Source organism: Oncorhynchus mykiss, chromosome 24 (assembly GCF_057628025.1).
Source record: "Oncorhynchus mykiss isolate SJ-2025 chromosome 24, ASM5762802v1, whole genome shotgun sequence".
NCBI lineage: Eukaryota > Metazoa > Chordata > Actinopteri > Salmoniformes > Salmonidae > Oncorhynchus > Oncorhynchus mykiss.
This window is the reverse complement of record NC_143045.1, coordinates 40969346-40992301: the sequence shown is the minus strand read 5'-3', so window position 1 is coordinate 40992301 and position 22956 is coordinate 40969346. Positions and strand designations below refer to the sequence as shown.

Sequence of the window (22956 nt, the reverse complement as noted above, 5' to 3'; positions counted from 1 at the left end):
AATTCAAGAAGAAATCCATGTTGGTTGGGGGTAGCTATGAGAGATACGAGGGGGTTGGGGGTAGCTATGAGAGGGTTGGGGGTAGCTATGAGAGATACGTGAGGGTTGGGGGTAGCTATGAGAGATACGTGAGGGTTGGGGGTAGCTATGAGAGGGTTGGGGGTAGCTATGAGAGATACGTGAGGGTTGGGGGTAGCTATGAGAGATACGTGAGGGTTGGGGGTAGCTATGAGAGGGTTGGGGGTAGCTATGAGAGATACGTGAGGGTTGGGGGTAGCTATGAGAGATACGTGAGGGTTGGGGGTAGCTATGAGAGATACGTGAGGGTTGGGGGTAGCTATGAGAGATACGTGAGGGTTGGGGGTAGCTATGAGAGATACGTGAGGGTTGGGGGTAGCAATGAGAGATACGTGAGGGTTGGGGGTAGCTATGAGAGATACGTGAGGGTTGGGGTTAGCTATGAGAGATACGTGAGGGTTGGGGGTAGCTATGAGAGATACGTGAGTGTTGGGGGTAGCTATGAGAGATACGTGAGGGTTGGGGGTAGCTATGAGAGACACGAGAGGGTTGGGGGTAGCTATGGCAGACACGAGAAGGTTTGAGGTAGCTATGAGAGATGAGAGATTTGGGGGTAGCTATGAGAGACACGAGAAGGTTGGAGGTAGCTATGAGAGACACGAGAAGGTTGGAGGTAGCTATGAGAGACACGAGAAGGTTGGAGGTAGCTATGAGAGACACGAGAGGGTTGGGGGTAGCTGTGAGAGATATGAGAGAGTTGGGGGTAGCTATGAGAGGGTTGGGGGTAGCTATGAGAGGGTTGGGGGTAGCTATGAGAGATACGAGGGGGTTGGGGGTAGCTATGAGAGATACGTGAGGGTTGGGGGTAGCTATGAGAGATACGTGAGGGTTGGGGGTAGCTATGAGAGACATGAGAGGGTTGGGGGTAGCTATGAGAGACATGAGAGGGTTGGGGGTAGCTATGAGAGACATGAGAGGGTTGGGGGTAGCTATGAGAGACACGAGAAGGTTGGAGGTAGGTATGAGAGACACGAGAGGGTTGGGGGAAGCTATGAGAGATACGAGGGGGTTGGGGGTAGCTATGAGAGATAGGAGAGGGTTGGGGGTAGCTATGAGCAATAGGAGAGGGTTGGGGGTAGCTATGAGAGACAGGAGAGGGTTGGGGGTAGCTATGAGAGACAGGAGAGGGTTGGGGGTAGCTATGAGAGACAGGAGAGGGTTGGGGGTAGCTATGAGAGACACCAGAAGGTTGGAGGTAGCTATGAGAGATATGAGAGAATTGGGGGTAGCTATGAGAGACACGAGAAGGTTTGAGGTAGCTATGAGAGATGAGAGATTTGGGGGTAGCTATGAGAGACACGAGAAGGTTGGAGGTAGCTATGAGAGACACGAGAAGGTTGGAGGTAGCTATGAGAGATACGAGGGGGTTGGGGGTAGCTATGAGAGATACGTGAGGGTTGGGGGTAGCTATGAGAGACATGAGAGGGTTGGGGGTAGCTATGAGAGACATGAGAGGGTTGGGGGTAGCTATGAGAGACATGAGAGGGTTGGGGGTAGCTATGAGAGACACGAGAGGGTTGGGGGTAGCTATGAGAGACACGAGAAGGTTGGAGGTAGGTATGAGAGATATGAGAGAGTTGGGGGTAGCTATGAGAGACACGAGAGGGTTGGGGGAAGCTATGAGAGATACGAGGGGGTTGGGGGTAGCTATGAGAGATAGGAGAGGGTTGGGGGTAGCTATGAGCAATAGGAGAGGGTTGGGGGTAGCTATGAGAGACAGGAGAGGGTTGGGGGGTAGCTATGAGAGACAGGAGAGGGTTGGGGGTAGCTATGAGAGACAGGAGAGGGTTGGGGGTAGCTATGAGAGATATTAGAGAGTTGGGGGTAGCTATGAGAGGGTTGGGGGTAGCTATGAGAGATACGAGGGGGTTGGGGGTAGCTATGAGAGATACGTGAGGGTTGGGGGTAGCTATTAGAGATACGTGAGGGTTGGGGGTAGCTATGAGAGAGACGTGAGGGTTGGGGGTAGCTATGAGAGACATGAGAGGGTTGGGGGTAGCTATGAGAGACATGAGAGGTTTGGGGGTAGCTATGAGAGACACGAGAAGGTTGGAGGTAGCTATGAGAGATATGAGAGAATTGGGGGTAGCTATGAGAGACACGAGAAGGTTGGAGGTAGCTATGAGAGACACGAGAGGGTTGGGTGTAGCTATGAGAGATATGAGAGGGTTGGGGGTAGCTATGAGAGATACGTGAGGGTTGGGGGTAGCTATGAGAGATACGTGAGGGTTGGGGGTAGCTATGAGAGATGAGAGATTTGGGGGTAGCTATGAGAGACACGAGAAGGTTGGAGGTAGCTATGAGAGACACGAGAAGGTTGGAGGTAGCTATGAGAGACACGAGAGGGTTGGGGGTAGCTGTGAGAGATATGAGAGAGTTGGGGGTAGCTATGAGAGATACGAGGGGGTTGGGGGTAGCTATGAGAGATACGTGAGGGTTGGGGGTAGCTATGAGAGATACGTGAGGGTTGGGGGTAGCTATGAGAGACATGAGAGGGTTGGGGGTAGCTATGAGAGACATGAGAGGGTTGGGGGTAGCTATGAGAGACATGAGAGGGTTGGGGGTAGCTATGAGAGACACGAGAAGGTTGGTGGTAGGTATGAGAGATATGAGAGAGTTGGGGGTAGCTATGAGAGACACGAGAGGGTTGGGGGAAGCTATGAGAGATACGTGAGGGTTGTGGGTAGCTATGAGAGATAGGAGAGGGTTGGGGGTAGCTATGAGCGATAGGAGAGGGTTGGGGGTAGCTATGAGAGACAGGAGAGGGTTGGGGGTAGCTATGAGAGACAGGAGAGGGTTGGGGGTAGCTATGAGAGACAGGAGAGGGTTGGGGGTAGCTATGAGAGATATGAGAGAGTTGGGGGTAGCTATGAGAGGGTTGGGGGTAGCTATGAGAGATACGAGGGGGTTGGGGGTAGCTATGAGAGATACGTGAGGGTTGGGGGTAGCTATGAGAGAGACGTGAGGGTTGGGGGTAGCTATGTGAGACATGAGAGGGTTGGGGGTAGCTATGAGAGACATGAGAGGGTTGGGGGTAGCTATGAGATACACGAGAAGGTTGGAGGTAGCTATGAGAGATATGAGAGAATTGGGGGTAGCTATGAGAGACACGAGAAGGTTGGAGGTAGCTATGAGAGACACGAGAGGGTTGGTTGTAGCTATGAGAGATATGAGAGGGTTGGGGGTAGCTATGAGAGACAGGAGAGGGTTGGGATTAGCTATGAGAGACACGAGAGGGTTGGGGGTAGCTATGAGAGACATGAGAAGGTTGGGGTAGTAGCTATGAGAGATCGGAGGGGGTTGGGGGTAGCTGTGAGAGATACGAGAAAGACATGAGGTTGGGGGTAGCTATGAGAGATATGAGAGGGTTGGGGGAAGCTATGAGAGACAGGAGAGGTTTGGGGGTAGCTGTGAGAGACATCCAGGATCCAGTTGCATAGGGAGGTGTTTAGTCCCAGAGTCCTTAGCTTAGTGATGAGCTTTGTGGGCACTATGGTGTTTAACTCTGAGCTGTAGTCAAGGAACCGCATTCTCACATAGGTGTTCCTTTTGTCCAGGTGAGAAAGGGCAGTGTGGAGTGCGATTGAGATTACGTCATCTGTGGATCTGTTGGGGCGGTATGCGAATTGGAGTGGGTCTAGGCTGGAGGTGATATGGTCCTTGACTAGTCTCTCAAAGCACTTCATGATGACAGAAGTGAGTGCTACGAGGCGGTAGTCATTTAGCTCAGTTACCTTAGCTTTCGTGGGCACGGAAACAATGTTGGCCCTCTTGAAGCATGTGGGAACAGCAGACTGGGATAAGGATTGATTGAATATGTCCGTAAACACACCAGCCAGCTGGTCTGCGCATGCTCTGAGGACGCGGCTGGGGATGCCGTCTGGGCCTGCAGCCTTGCGAGGGTTAACACGTTTAAATGTTTTACTCACGTTGGCTGCAGTGAAGGAGAGCCCGCAGGTTTTGGTAGCGGGCCGTATCAGTGCCACTGTATTGTCCTCAAAGCGAGCAAAGAAGTTTAATTTGTCTGGGAGCAAGGCATCGTGGTCCGCGACGGGGCTGGTTTTTCTTTTGTAGTCTGTGATTGACTGTAGACCCTGCTACATTCCTCTCTTGTCTGAGCCGTTGAATTGCGACTTTACTTTGTCTCTATACTGACGCTTAGCTTGTTTGATTGCCTTGCGGAGGGAATAGCTACACTGTTTGTATTCGGTCATGTCACCTTGCCCTGGTTTAAAAGCAGTGGTTCGCGCTTTCAGTTTTGCGCGAATGCTGCCATCAATCCACGGTTTCTGGTTGGGGAATGTTTTAATAGACGCTGTGGGTACAACATCACCGATGCACTTGCTAATAAACTCGCTCACCGAAGCATATTCATCAATGTTGTTGTTCGACGCTATGTGGAACATATCCCAGTCCACGTGATCAAAGCAATCTTGAAGCGTGGAATTCTATTGGTCGGACCAGCGTTGAACAGACCCGAGCACGGGTGCTTCCTGTTTTAGTTTCTGTCTATAGGCTTTGAGCAACAAAATGGAGTCGTGGTCAGCTTTTCCGGAAGGGGGGCGGGGGAGGGCTTTATATGCGTCACGGAAGTTAGAATAACAATGATCCAGGGTTTTGCCAACCCGGGTTGCGCAATCGATATGCTGGTACAATTTAGGGAGCCTTGTTTTTAGATTAGCCTTGTTATTGTCCTGTTGAAAAACAAGTGATAGTCCCACTAAGCGTAAACCAGATGGGATGGCGTATCGCTGCAGAATACTGTGGTAGCCATGCTGGTTAAGTGTGCCTTGAATTCTAAATAAATCACTGACAGTGTCACCAGCAAAGCACCCTCACACCTCCTCCATGCTTCACGGTGGAAACCACACATTCGGAGATCATCCGTTCACCCACACTGTGTCTCACAAAGACACGGCGGTTGGAATCAAAAATCTCAAATTTGGACTCATCATCAGACCAGATCATCAGACCAAAGGACAGATTTCCACCGGTCTAATGTCCATTGCTCGTGTTTCTTGGCCCAAGCTAGTCTCTTCTTCTTATTGGTGTCCTTTAGTAGTGATTTCTTTGCTGCAATTCAACCATGAAGGCCTGATTCACGCAGTCTCCTCTGAACAGTTGATGTTGAGATGTGTCTGTTATTTAATCTCTGTGAAGCTTTTATTTGGGCTGCAATCGGAGGTGCAGTTAACTCTAATGAATTTGAGAGCCAGTTTCACCATAGCGCTTGATGGTGTTTGCAACTGCACTTGAGGAAACTTTAAAAGTTATTGAAATTTTCCGGATTGACTGACCTTGTCTTAAATTAATGATGGACTGTCGTTTCTCTTTGCTTATTTGAGCTGTTCATGCCAGCTTTACTGATCTGAATCATTGTCTTGGTCTCTCTCTCTACTGTTCTGTCTCATAGCTTTTAGCCGTACCCTTATCCCACTCCTCCTCTGTTCCTCTGGTGATGTAGATGTGAATCCAGGCCCTGCAGTTCCTAGCGCCACTCCTATCCCCCAGGCGCTCTCTTTTGATGACTTCTGTAACCATAATAACTTTGGTTTCATGCATGTTAACATTAGAAGCCTCCTCCCTAAGTTTGTTTTATTCACTGCTTTAGCACACTCTGCCAACCCGGATGTTCTAGCCGAGTCTGAATCCTGGCTTAGGAAGACCACCAAAAACTATGAAATCTCCATCCCTAACTATAACATTTTCAGACAAGATAGAACGGCCAAAGGGGGCGGGGTTGCCATCTACTGCAGAGATAGCCTGCAGAGTTCTGTCCTACTATCCAGGTCTGTACCCAAACAATTTGAACTTCCACCTCTCTAAAAACGTCTCTCACTGTTGCCACCTGCTATAGACCACCCTCTGTCCCCAGCTGTGCTCTGGACACCATATGTGAACTGATTGCCCCCCATCTATCTTCAGAGCTCGTGCTGCTAAGTGACCTAAACTGGAACATCCTTAACACCCCAGCCATCCTACAATCTAAGCTTGATGCCCTCAATCTCACACAAATGATCAATGAACCTACCAGGTACCACCCCAAAGCCTTTAACACGGGCACCCTCATAGATATCATCCTGACCAACTTGCCCTCTAAATACACCTCTGCTGTTTTCAACCAAGATCTCAGTGATCATTGCCTCATTGCCTCGCTGACCCATCCGTAATGGGTCAGCGGTCAAACTACCTCCACTCATCACTGTCAAACTCTCCCTGAAACACTTCAGCAATCAGCTCTTTCTAATTGACCTGGCCCGGGTATCCTGGATGGATATTGACCTCATCCCGTCAGTAGAAGATGCCTGGTTATTTTGTTTTAAATGCCTTCCTAACCATCTTAAATAAACATGCCCCATTCAAGAAATTTTGAACCAGGAACAAATATAGCTCTTGATTCTCTCCAGACCTGACTGCCCTTAACTAGCACAAAAACATTCTATGGCGTTCTGCATTAGCATCGAACAGCCCCCGTGATATGCAACTTTTCAGGGAAGTTAGAAACCATTATACACAGGCAGTTAGAAAAGCCAAGCCTAGCTTTTTCAAGCGGAAATTTGCTTCCTGCAACACAAACTCAAAAAAGTTCTGGGACACTGTAAAGTCCATGGAGAATAAGAACACCTCCTCCCAGCTGCCCACTGCACTGAAGATAGGAAACACTGTCACCACTGATAAATCCACCATAATTGAGAATTTCAATAAGCATTTTTCTACGGCTGGCCATGCTTTCCACCTGGCTACCCCTACCCCGGTCAACAGCACTGCACCCCCCACAGCAACTCACCCAAGCCTTCCCCATTTCTCCTTCTCCCAAATCCAGTCAGCTGATGTTCTGAAAGAGCTGCAAAATCTGGACCCTACAAATCAGCCGGGCTAGACAATCTGGACCCTCTCTTTCTAAAATTATCTGCCAAAAATTGTTGCCACCCCTATTACTAGCCTGTTCAACCTCTTTCGTGTCGTCTGAGATTCCCAAAGATTGGAAAGCAGCTGCGGTCATCCCCCTCTTCAAAAGGGGGGACACTCTAGACCCAAACTGCTACAGACCTATATCCATCCTACCATGCCTTTCTAAAGTCTTCAAAAGCCAAGTCAACAAACAGATTACCGACCATTTCAAATCCCACCGCACCTTCTCCTCTATGCAATCTGGTTTCCGAGCTGGTCATGGGTGCACCTCAGCCACGCTCAAGGTCCTAAACGATATCTTAACCGCCACCGATAAGAAACATTACTGTGCAGCCGTATTCATTGACCTGGCAAAGGCTTTCGACTCTGTCAACCACCACATCCTCATCGGCAGACTCGATAGCCTTGGTTTCTCAAGTAATTGCCTCGCCTGGTTCACCAACTACTTCTCTGATTGAGTTCAGTTGTCAGAGCAGCTCACAAATTACTGCACCTGTACATAGCCCATCTATAATTTAGCCCAAACAACTACCTCTTCCCCTACTGTATTTATTTATTTATTTTGCTCCCCATTATTTTTATTTCCACTTTGCACATTCTTCCACTGCAAATCAACCATTCTAGTTTTTTACTTGCTATATTGTATTTACTACGCCACCATGGCCTTTACCTCCCTTATCTCACCTCATTTGCTCACATCGTATATAGACTTATTTTTCTACTTTATTATTGACTGTATGTTTGTTTTACTCCATGTGTAACTCTGTGTTGTTGTATTGTGTCGAACTGCTTTGCTTTATCTTGGCCAGGTCACAGTTGTAAATGAGAACTTGTTCTCAACTAGCCTATCTGGTTAAATAAAGGTAAAATACAATTTATTGTCTCTCTTTCTCTAGAACTATAAGGAGTTGGAGTTGTTGTGGCTGGTGTATTACGGAGGTGTACAGCATGACATCAGGAAGGAAGTCTGGCCCTTCCTGCTGGGTCACTACAAGTTTGGCATGGGCAAGAAGGACATGAGCCAGGTAGCTAACAATACGTATGTCTCTCTGTCTCTGTGTTTTAAGATCTGGCCACATGTACCCCACCAGAGACGGGGTTCAAGAGCTGTTTCCACCTCTTCCTTCCTGTCTTTTACTGTAACCCCCTCTCAGTTTCCAAATGTCATAAATATATTTATAATAAACATCTTGTCATACCGTGTTGGTCTGTAGATCGATGAGAGGATCGGTGCACGGTACCAGCAGGTGATGAAGGAGTGGAAGGCCTGCGAGGTGATCGTCAAGCAGAGAGAGAAAGAGATGCAGTCGGCCATCTTTGCTAATCTGTCTTCAGGAAGCAGCATAGAGAGCCACGCCCTCAGACACAGAGACTCCACTCTCTGCAATGAGGTGGGTTGGTTGGTTGATTAATTGGTTGGTTGATTGATTGGTTGATTGGTTAATTGATTGATTAATTGGTTGATTGATTGATTGATTGGTTGGTTGATTGGTTGAATAAAGTACATTTTTTAAATCATTATAAAAACACGTGCAAACATTACACATAACTAGAAAGGGTAGTTTTCCTGTTTTTTTTTAGCTGTTTATAAAACCCCCAACATCTCTACTACCCCTCCTCCCCCCTCCTCCCCCCATCTCCGTCCTCCTCAATCCTCCTGCCTTCTCCCTCCTCCTCCCCCCTTCTTCATCCTCCTGCCTTCTCCCCCCTTATCCTCCCTCCTCGCCCTTTCTCCGTCCTCCTCAATCCTCCTGCCTTCTCCCTCCTCCTCCCCCCTTCTTCATCCTCCTGCCTTCTCCCCCCTTATCCTCCCTCCTCCCCCTTTCTCCGTCCTCCTCAAGCCTTCTGCATGCTCTCCCCTTCCTCCCTCCTCCTCCCCCCTTCTCCGTCCTCCTCAAGCCTCCTGCCTTCTCCCTCCTTTTCCTCCCTCCTCCCCCTTCCTCCCTCCTCCTCCGCCCTTCTCTGTCCTCCCCAACCCTCCTGCTTTCTCCTCCCTCCTCCCTCCTGCCAGGTGTTCATCTCAGTGGATGAGCCCGACGCAGGGGCGGGGGGGCAGGAAACCCCAGGAGGGGGAGGGAGAGACACCCCCGGCCACTCCACAGTGATTCTCCCCACAGTCAGTGGGGCACTAGCTCCTGATGAGCGTCCCCTAGTGGAGTTTGACTCCCCTGACTCCGGCCTTCCATCCTCCCGGAACTACTCTGTCACCTCCGGGCACTCTCAGATTCTCTCCTCTATCAACGATGGACAGAGCACGGAGGAGAAGGGGGGAGCAGGGGAGGAGGGGGGAGCAGGGGAGGAGGCTCGGCCACACTCGTACAGTGTGACGGAGGAGAAGGGGCGACAGGATTGGTTGAGTGAGGAGATGCTGTGCAGTCAGCTGGATAAGTTGATGACCAATGAGAATGGAGGAGCAGAGGGGATGCCTTCACTCTCCTCCTATACGGTAAGTACTGGACACACACACACACACACACACACACACAGCGACAGATACTCAATAAAGACTCCCTGCACTCACAGGGAGCATCATTGAATTGCATATCAAAACACATAGATCAGTACTGTTCTGAGTACTGTTCTGAGTACTGTTCTGAGTACTGTTCTGAGTACTGTTCTGGGTACTGTTCTGAGTACTGTTATGAGTACTGTTCTGGGTACTGTTCCGAGTACTGTTCTGAGTACTGTTCTGGGTACTGTTCTGAGTACTGTTCTGAGTACTGTTCTGGATGCTGTTCTGAGTACTGTTCTGGGTACTGTTCTGGGTACTGTTCTGGGTACTGTTCTGAGTACTGTTCTGAGTACTGTTCTGAGTACTGTTCTGGGTACTGTTCTGGGTACTGTTCTGGATGCTGTTCTGAGTACTGTTCTGGATGCTGTTCTGGGTACTGTTCTGGATGCTGTTCTGGGTACTGGTCTGAGTACTGTTCTGAGTACTGTTCTGAGTACTGTTCTGGGTACTGTTCTGGGTACTGTTCTGAGTACTGTTCTGAGTACTGTTCTGAGAACTGTTCTGAGTACTGTTCTGAGTACTGTTCTGGGTACTGTTCTGAGTACTGTTCTGGGTACTGTTCTGAGTACTGTTCTGGGTACTGTTCTGAGTACTGTTCTGAGTACTGTTCTGGGTACTGTTCTGAGTACTGTTCTGGGTACTGTTCTGAGTACTGTTCTGTGTACTGTTCTGTGTACTCTTCTGAGTACTGTTCTGGGTACTGTTCTGAGTACTGTTCTGAGTACTGTTCTGAGTACTGTTCTGAGTACTGTTATGGGTACTGTTCTGGGTACTGTTCTGAGTACTGTTCTGGGTACTGTTCTGAGTACTGTTCTGGGTACTGTTCTGAGTACTGTTCTGGGTACTGTTCTGGGTACTGTTCTGAGTACTGTTCTGAGTACTGTTCTGGGTGCTGTTCTGGATGCTGTTCTGGGTACTGTTCTGGGTACTGTTCTGAGTACTGTTCTGAGTACTGTTCTGGGTACTGTTCTGAGTACTGTTCTGGATGCTGTTCTGGATGCTGTTCTGGGTACTGTTCTGGGTACTTTTCTGGGTACTGTTCTGAGTACTGTTCTGGATGCTGTTCTGAGTACTGTTCTGAGTACTGTTCTTGATACTGTTCTGAGTACTGTTCTGGGTACTGTTCTGAGTACTGTTCTGGGTACTGTTCTGAGTACTGTTCTGAGTACTGCTCTGAGTACTGTTCTGAGTACTGTTCTGGGTACTGTTCTCAATACTGTTCTGGATGCTGTTCTGGATACTGTTCTGAGTACTGTTCTGGATGCTGTTCTGGATGCTGTTCTGGGTACTGTTCTGAGTACTGTTCTGAGTACTGTTCTGGATGCGGTTCCGATTACTGTTCTGGATGCTGTTCTGGATGCTGTTCTGGATACTGTTCTGAGTACTGTTCTGGGTACTGTTCTGAGTACTGTTCTGAGTACTGTTCTGAGTACTGTTCTGGGTACTGTTCTGGGTACTGTTCTGGGTACTGTTCTGAGTACTGTTCTGAGTACTGTTCTGAGTACTGTTCTGGATGCTGTTCTGAGTACTGTTCTGGGTACTGTTCTGGGTACTGTTCTGGGTACTGTTCTGAGTACTGTTCTGAGTACTGTTCTGAGTACTGTTCTGGGTACTGTTCTGGGTACTGTTCTGGATGCTGTTCTGAGTACTGTTCTGGATGCTGTTCTGGGTACTGTTCTGGATGCTGTTCTGGGTACTGGTCTGAGTACTGTTCTGAGTACTGTTCTGAGTACTGTTCTGGGTACTGTTCTGGGTACTGTTCTGAGTACTGTTCTGAGTACTGTTCTGAGAACTGTTCTGAGTACTGTTCTGAGTACTGTTCTGGGTACTGTTCTGAGTACTGTTCTGGGTACTGTTCTGAGTACTGTTCTGGGTACTGTTCTGAGTACTGTTCTGAGTACTGTTCTGGGTACTGTTCTGAGTACTGTTCTGGGTACTGTTCTGAGTACTGTTCTGTGTACTGTTCTGTGTACTCTTCTGAGTACTGTTCTGGGTACTGTTCTGAGTACTGTTCTGAGTACTGTTCTGAGTACTGTTCTGAGTACTGTTATGGGTACTGTTCTGGGTACTGTTCTGAGTACTGTTCTGGGTACTGTTCTGAGTACTGTTCTGGGTACTGTTCTGAGTACTGTTCTGGGTACTGTTCTGGGTACTGTTCTGAGTACTGTTCTGAGTACTGTTCTGGGTGCTGTTCTGGATGCTGTTCTGGGTACTGTTCTGGGTACTGTTCTGAGTACTGTTCTGAGTACTGTTCTGGGTACTGTTCTGAGTACTGTTCTGGATGCTGTTCTGGATGCTGTTCTGGGTACTGTTCTGGGTACTTTTCTGGGTACTGTTCTGAGTACTGTTCTGGATGCTGTTCTGAGTACTGTTCTGAGTACTGTTCTTGATACTGTTCTGAGTACTGTTCTGGGTACTGTTCTGAGTACTGTTCTGGGTACTGTTCTGAGTACTGTTCTGAGTACTGCTCTGAGTACTGTTCTGAGTACTGTTCTGGGTACTGTTCTCAATACTGTTCTGGATGCTGTTCTGGATACTGTTCTGAGTACTGTTCTGGATGCTGTTCTGGATGCTGTTCTGGGTACTGTTCTGAGTACTGTTCTGAGTACTGTTCTGGATGCGGTTCCGATTACTGTTCTGGATGCTGTTCTGGATGCTGTTCTGGATACTGTTCTGAGTACTGTTCTGGGTACTGTTCTGAGTACTGTTCTGAGTACTGTTCTGAGTACTGTTCTGGGTACTGTTCTGAGTACTGTTCTGGATGCTGTTCTGGATGCTGTTCTGGGTACTGTTCTGGGTACTTTTCTGGGTACTGTTCTGAGTACTGTTCTGGATGCTGTTCTGAGTACTGTTCTGAGTACTGTTCTTGATACTGTTCTGAGTACTGTTCTGGGTACTGTTCTGAGTACTGTTCTGAGTACTGTTCTGAGTACTGTTCTGGGTACTGTTCTCAATACTGTTCTGGATGCTGTTCTGGATGCTGTTCTGGATACTGTTCTGAGTACTGTTCTGGGTACTGTTCTGAGTACTGTTCTGAGTACTGTTCTGAGTACTGTTCTGGGTACTGTTCTCAATACTGTTCTGGATGCTGTTCTGGATACTGTTCTGAGTACTGTTCTGGGTACTGTTCTGAGTACTGTTCTGGGTACTGTTCTCAATACTGTTCTGGATGCTGTTCTGGATGCTGTTCTGGATACTGTTCTGAGTACTGTTCTGGATGCTGTTCTGAATACTGTTCTGAGTACTGTTCTGAGTACTGTTCTTGATACTGTTCTTGATACTGTTCTGAGTACTGTTCTGAGTACTGTTCTGGGTACTGTTCTGAGTACTGTTCTGAGTACTGTTCTTGATACTGTTCTGAGTACTGTTCTGGGTACTGTTCTGAGTACTGTTCTGGGTACTGTTCTGGGTACTGTTCTGAGTACTGTTCTGAGTACTGTTCTGGGTACTGTTCTGGATACTGTTCTGGATGCTGTTCTGGATACTGTTCTGAGTACTGTTCTGAGTACTGTTCTGGATGCTGTTCTGGATGCGGTTCTGGGTGCTGTTCTGGATGCTGTTCTGGGTACTGTTCTGAGTACTGTTCTGAGTACTGTTCTGGGTACTGTTCTGAGTACTGTTCTGGATGCTGTTCTGGATGCTGTTCTGGGTACTGTTCTGGGTACTTTTCTGGGTACTGTTCTGAGTACTGTTCTGGATACTGTTCTGAGTACTGTTCTGAGTACTGTTCTTGATACTGTTCTGAGTACTGTTCTGGGTACTGTTCTGAGTACTGTTCTGGGTACTGTTCTGAGTACTGTTCTGAGTACTGTTCTGAGTACTGTTCTGAGTACTGTTCTGGGTACTGTTCTCAATACTGTTCTGGATGCTGTTCTGGATACTGTTCTGAGTACTGTTCTGGATGCTGTTCTGGATGCTGTTCTGGGTACTGTTCTGAGTACTGTTCTGAGTACTGTTCTGGATGCGGTTCCGATTACTGTTCTGGATGCTGTTCTGGATGCTGTTCTGGATACTGTTCTGAGTACTGTTCTGGGTACTGTTCTGAGTACTGTTCTGAGTACTGTTCTGAGTACTGTTCTGGGTACTGTTCTGAGTACTGTTCTGGATGCTGTTCTGGATGCGGTTCTGGGTACTGTTCTGGGTACTTTTCTGGGTACTGTTCTGAGTACTGTTCTGGATGCTGTTCTGAGTACTGTTCTGAGTACTGTTCTTGATACTGTTCTGAGTACTGTTCTGGGTACTGTTCTGAGTACTGTTCTGAGTACTGTTCTTGATACTGTTCTGAGTACTGTTCTGGGTACTGTTCTGAGTACTGTTCTGGGTACTGTTCTGGGTACTGTTCTGAGTACTGTTCTGAGTACTGTTCTGGGTACTGTTCTGGATACTGTTCTGGATGCTGTTCTGGATACTGTTCTGAGTACTGTTCTGAGTACTGTTCTGGATGCTGTTCTGGATGCGGTTCTGGGTGCTGTTCTGGATGCTGTTCTGGGTACTGTTCTGAGTACTGTTCTGAGTACTGTTCTGGGTACTGTTCTGAGTACTGTTCTGGATGCTGTTCTGGATGCTGTTCTGGGTACTGTTCTGGGTACTTTTCTGGGTACTGTTCTGAGTACTGTTCTGGATACTGTTCTGAGTACTGTTCTGAGTACTGTTCTTGATACTGTTCTGAGTACTGTTCTGGGTACTGTTCTGAGTACTGTTCTGGGTACTGTTCTGAGTACTGTTCTGAGTACTGTTCTGAGTACTGTTCTGGGTACTGTTCTCAATACTGTTCTGGATGCTGTTCTGGATACTGTTCTGAGTACTGTTCTGGATGCTGTTCTGGATGCTGTTCTGGGTACTGTTCTGAGTACTGTTCTGAGTACTGTTCTGGATGCGGTTCCGATTACTGTTCTGGATGCTGTTCTGGATGCTGTTCTGGATACTGTTCTGAGTACTGTTCTGGGTACTGTTCTGAGTACTGTTCTGAGTACTGTTCTGAGTACTGTTCTGGGTACTGTTCTGAGTACTGTTCTGGATGCTGTTCTGGATGCGGTTCTGGGTACTGTTCTGGGTACTTTTCTGGGTACTGTTCTGAGTACTGTTCTGGATGCTGTTCTGAGTACTGTTCTGAGTACTGTTCTTGATACTGTTCTGAGTACTGTTCTGGGTACTGTTCTGAGTACTGTTCTGAGTACTGTTCTGGGTACTGTTCTCAATACTGTTCTGGATGCTGTTCTGGATGCTGTTCTGGATACTGTTCTGAGTACTGTTCTGGGTACTGTTCTGAGTACTGTTCTGAGTACTGTTCTGAGTACTGTTCTGAGTACTGTTCTGGGTACTGTTCTCAATACTGTTCTGGATGCTGTTCTGGATACTGTTCTGAGTACTGTTCTGGGTACTGTTCTGAGTACTGTTCTGGGTACTGTTCTCAATACTGTTCTGGATGCTGTTCTGGATGCTGTTCTGGATACTGTTCTGAGTACTGTTCTGGATGCTGTTCTGAGTACTGTTCTGAGTACTGTTCTGAGTACTGTTCTTGATACTGTTCTTGATACTGTTCTGAGTACTGTTCTGAGTACTGTTCTGGGTACTGTTCTGAGTACTGTTCTGAGTACTGTTCTTGATACTGTTCTGAGTACTGTTCTGGGTACTGTTCTGAGTACTGTTCTGGGTACTGTTCTGGGTACTGTTCTGAGTACTGTTCTGAGTACTGTTCTGGGTACTGTTCTGAGTACTGTTCTGAGTACTGTTCTCAATACTGTTCTGGATGCTGTTCTGGATGCTGTTCTGGATACTGTTCTGAGTACTGTTCTGGATGCTGTTCTGGATGCTGTTCTGGGTACTGTTTTGAGTACTGTTCTGAGTACTGTTCTGGATGTGGTTCTGGATACTGTTCTGGGTACTGTTCTGGATGCTGTTCTGGGTACTGTTCTGAGTACTGTTCTGGATGCTGTTCTGGATGCTGTTCTGGGTACTGTTCTGGGTACTTTTCTGGGTACTGTTCTGAGTACTGTTCTGGATGCTGTTCTGAGTACTATTCTGGGTACTGTTCTGAGTACTGTTCTGAGTACTGTTCTGGGTACTGTTCTGAGTACTGTTCTGGATGCTGTTCTGGATGCTGTTCTGGGTACTGTTCTGGGTACTTTTCGGGGTACTGTTCTGAGTACTGTTCTGGATGCTGTTCTGAGTACTATTCTGGGTACTGTTCTGAGTACTGTTCTGGATGCGGTTCTGAGTACTGTTCTGAGTACTGTTCTGAGTACTGTTCTTGATACTGTTCTGAGTACTGTTCTGGGTACTGTTCTGAGTACTGTTCTGGGTATTGTTCTGAGTACTGTTCTGAGTACTGTTCTGGGTACTGTTCTCAATACTGTTCTGGATGCTGTTCTGGATGCTGTTCTGGATACTGTTCTGAGTACTGTTCTGGATGCTGTTCTGGATGCTGTTCTGGGTACTGTTCTGAGTACTGTTCTGAGTACTGTTCTGGATGTGGTTCTGAGTACTGTTCTTGATACTGTTCTTGATACTGTTCTGAGTACTGTTCTGAGTACTGTTCTGGGTACTGTTCTGAGTACTGTTCTGAGTACTGTTCTGAGTACTGTTCTTGATACTGTTCTGAGTACTGTTTTGAGTACTGTTCTGTGTACTCTTCTGAGTACTGTTCTGGGTACTGTTCTCAATACTGTTCTGGATGCTGTTCTGGATGCTGTTCTGGATACTGTTCTGAGTACTGTTCTGGATGCTGTTCTGGATGCTGTTCTGGGTACTCTTCTGAGTACTGTTCTGAGTACTGTTCTGGATGTGGTTCTGATTACTGTTCTGAGTACTGTTCTGAGTACTGTTCTGAGTACTGTTCTGAGTACTGTTCTGGGTACTGTTCTGGATGCTGTTCTGGGTACTGCTCTGGGTACTGTTCTGAGTACTGTTCTGAGTACTGTTCTGAGTACTGTTCTGAGTACTGTTCTGGGTACTGTTCTGAGTACTGTTCTGGGTACTGTTCTGAGTACTGTTCTGGGTACTGTTCTGAAGGCAATTTTACTGCATTGATATTTACTCTTTATGTGAACTGAAACAGATCAAATTGAAGCGTGTGTGTGTGTGTATGTGTGTGTGTGCAGATTGAGCTGTTGGACACAGTGGCTCTGAACCTCCACAGGATAAATAAAGATGTTCAACGCTGTGACCGTAACTACTGCTACTTTACGACCGCTAACCTGGAGAAACTACGCAACATCATGTGCAGGTAAACAAACACATGCACGCACACACACTTTTATCTGCTCACTCGATCGCTCATTATTTCACTCTTTTTCACCGCCTCTTCTTTGTGTTTCCCTCTTCTTTTCCCCCTCTTCCTCCCCTCTTCCTCCACCTCTTTCCCCCCCTCTTCCTCCACCTCTTTCCCCCCCTCTTCCTCCACCTCTTTCCCCCCCTCTTCCTCCCCTCTTCCTCCACCTCTTTCCCCCCCTCTTCCTCCACCTCTTTCCCCCCCTCTTCCTCCACCTCTTACCCCCCCCTCTTACCCCTCTTCTTTCCCCCCTCTTACCCCTCTTCTTTCCCCCCTCTTACCCCTCTTCTTTCCCCCCTCTTACCCCTCTTCTTTACCCCCTCTTACCCCTCTTCTTTCCCCCTCATCTTCCCCCTCTTCCTCCCCCCTTTTTCCCCAATCTTCCTCCACCCTCTTCTTTCCCCCCTCTTACCCCTCTTCTTTACCCCCTCTTACCCCTCTTCTTTCCCCCCTCTTACCCCTCTTCTTTACCCCCTCTTACCCCTCTTCTTTCCCCCCTCTTCCCCCCTTTTGTTTCCCCATCCTGTCCCAGCTATGTGTGGGACAATCTGGAGATGGGTTATGTCCAGGGGATGTATGACCTGCTGGCTCCTCTCATGGTCATCCTGGACGATGGTAGGAACCTCAGTCAACATGGAATCTCAGTCAACATGGAACCTCAGTCAACATGGAACCTCAGTCAACATGGAACCTCAGTCAACATGGAACCTCAGTCAACATGGCTGCCTCCCAAATGGGGCCCTATACTCTGCACCAGGGCCCTATGAAGCCTGTTAGCCATTTGCCGTTAGCTGTTAGCTAGCAATTAGTAATGATACATTAGCAATTATAGCCATTTGCAATTAGCTTTTACCCATTAGCCGTTGCATTACACAGTGATCAGTGAGTGAAGGGGAATGTATGTGTCTAGACCTTGGTCACAATATACAGAAAACGTACAGTTCCCCCCCAGAGTGTTGACCCTCGCCTCACCCTCCTCCTCCTCCTCCCTCTCCCAGAGTATGTGTTGACCCTCGCCTCGCCCTCCTCCTCCTCCTCCCTCTCGCAGAGTATGTGTTGACCCTCGCCTCACCCCCCCCTCCTCCTCCCTCTCCCAGAGTATGTGTTGACCCTCGCCTCGCCCCCCCCCCTCCTCCCTCTCCATGCCTTCCTCCCTCTCCCAGAGTATATGTTGACCCTCGCCTCGCACCCCCCCTCCTCCCTCTCCATGCCTTCCTCCCTCTCCCAGAGTATGTGTTGACCCTCACCCCCCCTCCTCCCTCTCCATGCCTTCCTCCCTCCCCCAGAGTATTTGTTGACCCCCCCCCCCCCTTCCCTTCCCTTCTTCCTCCCCCAGAGTGCCTGGCGTACAGCTGTTTCACCCAGCTGATGAAGAGGATGAGCCAGAACTTCCCCAACGGCGGACCCATGGACACACACTTCACCAATATGAGGTCCCTCATACAGGTCTGGTGTTTATTTACTTAACCTTGATTTAACCTTTAGTTAACCGTTAGTTAACCTTTAGTTAACCTTTAGTTAACCTTTAGTTAACTAGGGCAAGTCAGTTAAGAACAAATTATTATTTTACAATGGCGGCCTAGGAACAGTGAGTTAACTGCCTTGTTTTAGGGGCAACATATTTTTTGACCTTGTCAGCTCAGGGATTCGATTTAGCAACCTTTCGGTTACTGGCCCAACGCTCTAACCACTAGGCTACCTGCCGCCCTGACTGTGTGTGCGTGTGCGTGCGTGCGCGCTCTAATGATCCTAACGTGACCCCTAACCTGTGGTCCGCTCTGGTGTGGTGTCTGTTTGATGACGTCATCAGATCCTGGACTCTGAGCTGTTTGAGCTGATGCATCAGAATGGAGACTCCACCCACTTCTATTTCTGCTACCGCTGGTTCCTGTTGGACTTCAAAAGAGGTACGATATTCTTCAGAAACAACACTATTTTCATTCATTTAATTACATTTTGTTGAGGGGGATTTTGAAGCTTTTTTGACGGTCACTCATCAACATTTCAACCAGAAATTTGACTTCCCTGAATTGGATCCTTTTTGTGTGAACTCCCCGAGGCAGTTCCATTCCTCCTGGGGGGGGGGGGGGGGGGGGGGCTGCTCCAAGATGACGACGCCGGACAAGAGGATGAAGGAGTGGACTTCTAGTCCGACTCAGGAGGCGTGCACACCATCCACCGCTTCCGAGTATATTGCTCACTGGTTCATCCTTGGGAAGTCTGGTTCATCCTTGGGAAGTCTGGTTCATCCTTGGGAAGTCTGGTTCATCCTTGGGAAGTCTGGTTCATCCTTGGGAAGTCTGGTTCATCCTTGGGAAGTCTGATTCATCCTTGGGAAGTCTGGTTCATCCTTGGGAAGTCTGGTTCATCCTTGGGAAGTCTGGTTCATCCTTGGGAAGTCTGGTTCATCCTTGGGAAGTCTGGTTCATCCTTGGGAAGTCTGATTCATCCTTGGGAGCAATTTCCAAACGGCTGAAGGTACCACGTTCATCTGTACAAACAATAGTACTCAAGTATAAACACCATGGAACCAGGCGTCATACCGCTCAGGAAGGAGACACGTTCTGTCTCCTAGAGATGAATGTACTTTGGTGCGAAAAGTGCAAATCAATCCCAGAACAACAGCAAAGGACCCTGTGAAGATGCTGGAGGAAACAGGTACAAAATCATCTATATCCACAGTAATACGAGTCCTATATCGACATAAACTGAAAGGCCGCTCAGCAAAGAAGAAGCCACTGCTCCAAAATCTCCATAAAAAAGCCAGACTACAGTTTGCAACTGCACTTGGGGACAAAGATCGTACTTCTTGGAGAAATGTCCTCTGGTCTGATGAATTAAATAGAACTGTTTGGACATAATTACCATTGTTATGTTTGGAGGATAAAGGGGGAGGCTTGCAAGCCGAAGAACACCATCCCAACCGTGAAGCACGGGGGTGGCAGCATCATGTTGTGGGGGTGCTTTGCTGCACGAGGGACTGGTGCACTTCACAAAATAGATGGCATCATGAGGCAGGAAAAGTTTGTGGATATATTGAAGCGAAATCAGTCAGGAAGTTAAAGCTTGGTCGCAAATGGGTCTTCCAAATGGACAATGACCTCAAGCATACTTCCAGAGTTGTGGCAGAATGGCTTAAGGACAACAAAGTCAATGTATTGGAGTGGCCATCACAAAGCCCTGACCTCAATCCTATAGAACATTTGTAGGCAGAACTGAAAAAGTGTGTGCGAGCAAGGAGGCCTACAAACCTGACTCAGTTACACCAGCTCTGTCAGGAGGAATGGGCCAAAATTCACCCAACTTATTGTGGGAAGCTTGTGGAAGGCTACCCGAAACGTTTGATCCAAGTTAAACAATTTAAAGGCAATGCTACCAAATACTAATTGAGTGTATGTAAACTTCTGACCCACTGGGAATGTGATGAAAGAAATTAAATCTGAAATTAAATCAATTACAATTATCTACATAATCTACAATTATTCTGACATTTCACATTCTTAAAATAAAGTGGTGATCCTAACTGACCTAAAACAGGGACTTTTTACTAGGATTAAATGTCAGGAATTGTGAAAAACTTGAGTTTAAATGTATTTGGCTAAGGTGTATATAAACTTCTGACTACAACTGTATGTGAAGTGCCATGCGTTTTACCAACCTTAGTTCTGTCTTCAGTAGGGAGTTTTCTATGATATGAGCCAGGAGTTTTACCAACCTTGGTTCTGTCTTCAGTAGGGAGTTTTATATGATATGAGCCAGGAGTTTTACCAACCTTGGTTCCGTCTTCAGTTTTATATGATATGAGCCAGGAGTTTTACCAACCTTGGTTCTGTCTTCAGTAGGGAGTTTTATATGATATGAGCCAGGAGTTTTACCAACCATGGTTCTGTCTTCAGCAGGTAGTTTTATATGATATGAGCCAGGAGTTTTACCAACCATGGTTCTGTCTTCAGCAGGTAGTTTGATATGATATGAGCCAGGAGTTTTATACGAAATGAGCCAGTGGTTTTATACGATATGAGCCAGTGGTTTTATACGATATGAGCCAGTGGTTTTATATGATATGAGCCAGTGGTTTTATATGATATGAGCCAGTGGTTTTATACGATATGAGCCAGTGGTTTTATACGATATGAGCCAGTGGTTTTATACGATATGAGCCAGTGGTTTTATATGATATGAGCCAGGAGTTTTACCAACCTTGGTTCTGTCTTCAGTTTTATATGATATGAGCCAGGAGTTTTACCAACCTTGGTTCTGTCTTCAGCAGGTAGTTTTATATGATATGAGCTAGGAGTTTTACCAACCTTGGTTCTGTCTTCAGCAGGTAGTTTTATATGATATGAGCCAGGAGTTTTACCAACCTTGGTTCTGTCTTTAGTAGGTAGTTTTATATGATATGAGCCAGGAGTTTTACCAACCTTGGTTCTGTCTTCAGTAGGGAGTTTTATATGATATGAGCCAGGAGTTTTACCAACCTTGGTTCTGTCTTCAGCAGGTAGTTTTATATGATATGAGCCAGGAGTTTTACCAACCTTGGTTCTGTCTTCAGTAGGGAGTTTTCTATGATATGAGCCAGGAGTTTTACCAACCTTGGTTCTGTCTTCAGTAGGGAGTTTTATATGATATGAGCCAGGAGTTTTACCAACCATGGTTCTGTCTTCAGCAGGTAGTTTTATATGATATGAGCCAGGAGTTTTATACGATATGAGCCAGTGGTTTTATATGATATGAGCCAGTGGTTTTATATGATATGAGCCAGTGGTTTTATACGATATGAGCCAGTGGTTTTATATGATATGAGCCAGTGGTTTTATACGATATAAGCCAGTGGTTTTATATGATATGAGCCAGTGGTTTTATATGATATGAGCCAGTGGTTTTATACGATATGAGCCAGTGGTTTTATATGATATGAGCCAGTGGTTTTATACGATATGAGCCAGTGGTTTTATATGATATGAGCCAGTGGTTTTATATGATATGAGCCAGTGGTTTTATACGATATGAGCCAGTGGTTTTATATGATATGAGCCAGTGGTTTTATATGATATGAGCCAGGAGTTTTACCAACCTTGGTTCTGTCTTCAGTTTTATATGATATGAGCCAGGAGTTTTACCAACCTTGGTTCTGTCTTCAGCAGGTAGTTTTATATGATATGAGCCAGTGGTTTTATATGATATGAGCCAGTGGTTTTATACGATATGAGCCAGTGGTTTTATATGATATGAGCCAGTGGTTTTATATGATATGAGCCAGTGGTTTTATACGATATGAGCCAGTGGTTTTATATGATATGAGCCAGTGGTTTTATATGATATGAGCCAGGAGTTTTACCAACCTTGGTTCTGTCTTCAGTTTTATATGATATGAGCCAGGAGTTTTACCAACCTTGGTTCTGTCTTCAGCAGGTAGTTTTATATGATATGAGCCAGTGGTTTTATATGATATGAGCCAGTGGTTTTATACGATATGAGCCAGTGGTTTTATATGATATGAGCCAGTGGTTTTATATGATATGAGCCAGTGGTTTTATATGATATGAGCCAGTGGTTTTATATAATATGAGCCAGTGGTTTTATATGATATGAGCCAGTGGTTTTATATGATATGAGCCAGTGGTTTTATATGATATGAGCCAGTGGTTTTATATGATATGAGCCAGTGGTTTTATATGATATGAGCCAGTGGTTTTATATGATATGAGCCAGTGGTTTTATACGATATGAGCCAGTGGTTTTATACGATATGAGCCAGTGGTTTTATATGATATGAGCCAGTGGTTTTATACGATATGAGCCAGTGGTTTTATATGATATGAGCCAGTGGTTTTATATGATATGAGCCAGTGGTTTTATATGATATGAGCCAGTGGTTTTATATGATATGAGCCAGTGGTTTTATACGATATGAGCCAGTGGTTTTATATGATATGAGCCAGTGGTTTTATATGATATGAGCCAGGAGTTTTACCAACCTTGGTTCTGTCTTCAGTTTTATATGATTTGAGCCAGGAGTTTTACCAACCTTGGTTCTGTCTTCAGCAGGTAGTTTTATATGATATGAGCCAGTGGTTTTATATGATATGAGCCAGTGGTTTTATATGATATGAGCCAGTGGTTTTATATGATATGAGCCAGTGGTTTTATACGATATGAGCCAGTGGTTTTATATGATATGAGC

The 22956-nt window shown here is 46.6% G+C and overlaps 1 protein-coding gene across 1 annotated transcript in view; it reads left to right on the top strand.

The window, feature by feature from the left end:
• LOC110513669 (small G protein signaling modulator 2) overlaps window positions 1-22956 on the top strand; it is a 118608-nt gene that overhangs the window by 91685 nt on the left and 3967 nt on the right. Inside the window, exons 16-22 of the mRNA XM_090218974.1 lie at window positions 7887-8015; window positions 8205-8381; window positions 9002-9436; window positions 16603-16727; window positions 17305-17387; window positions 18109-18218; window positions 18583-18679. Of these exons, the coding sequence (XP_090075100.1) occupies window positions 7887-8015; window positions 8205-8381; window positions 9002-9436; window positions 16603-16727; window positions 17305-17387; window positions 18109-18218; window positions 18583-18679 (1156 nt within the window). The remainder of the gene's footprint in view (window positions 1-7886; window positions 8016-8204; window positions 8382-9001; window positions 9437-16602; window positions 16728-17304; window positions 17388-18108; window positions 18219-18582; window positions 18680-22956) is intronic.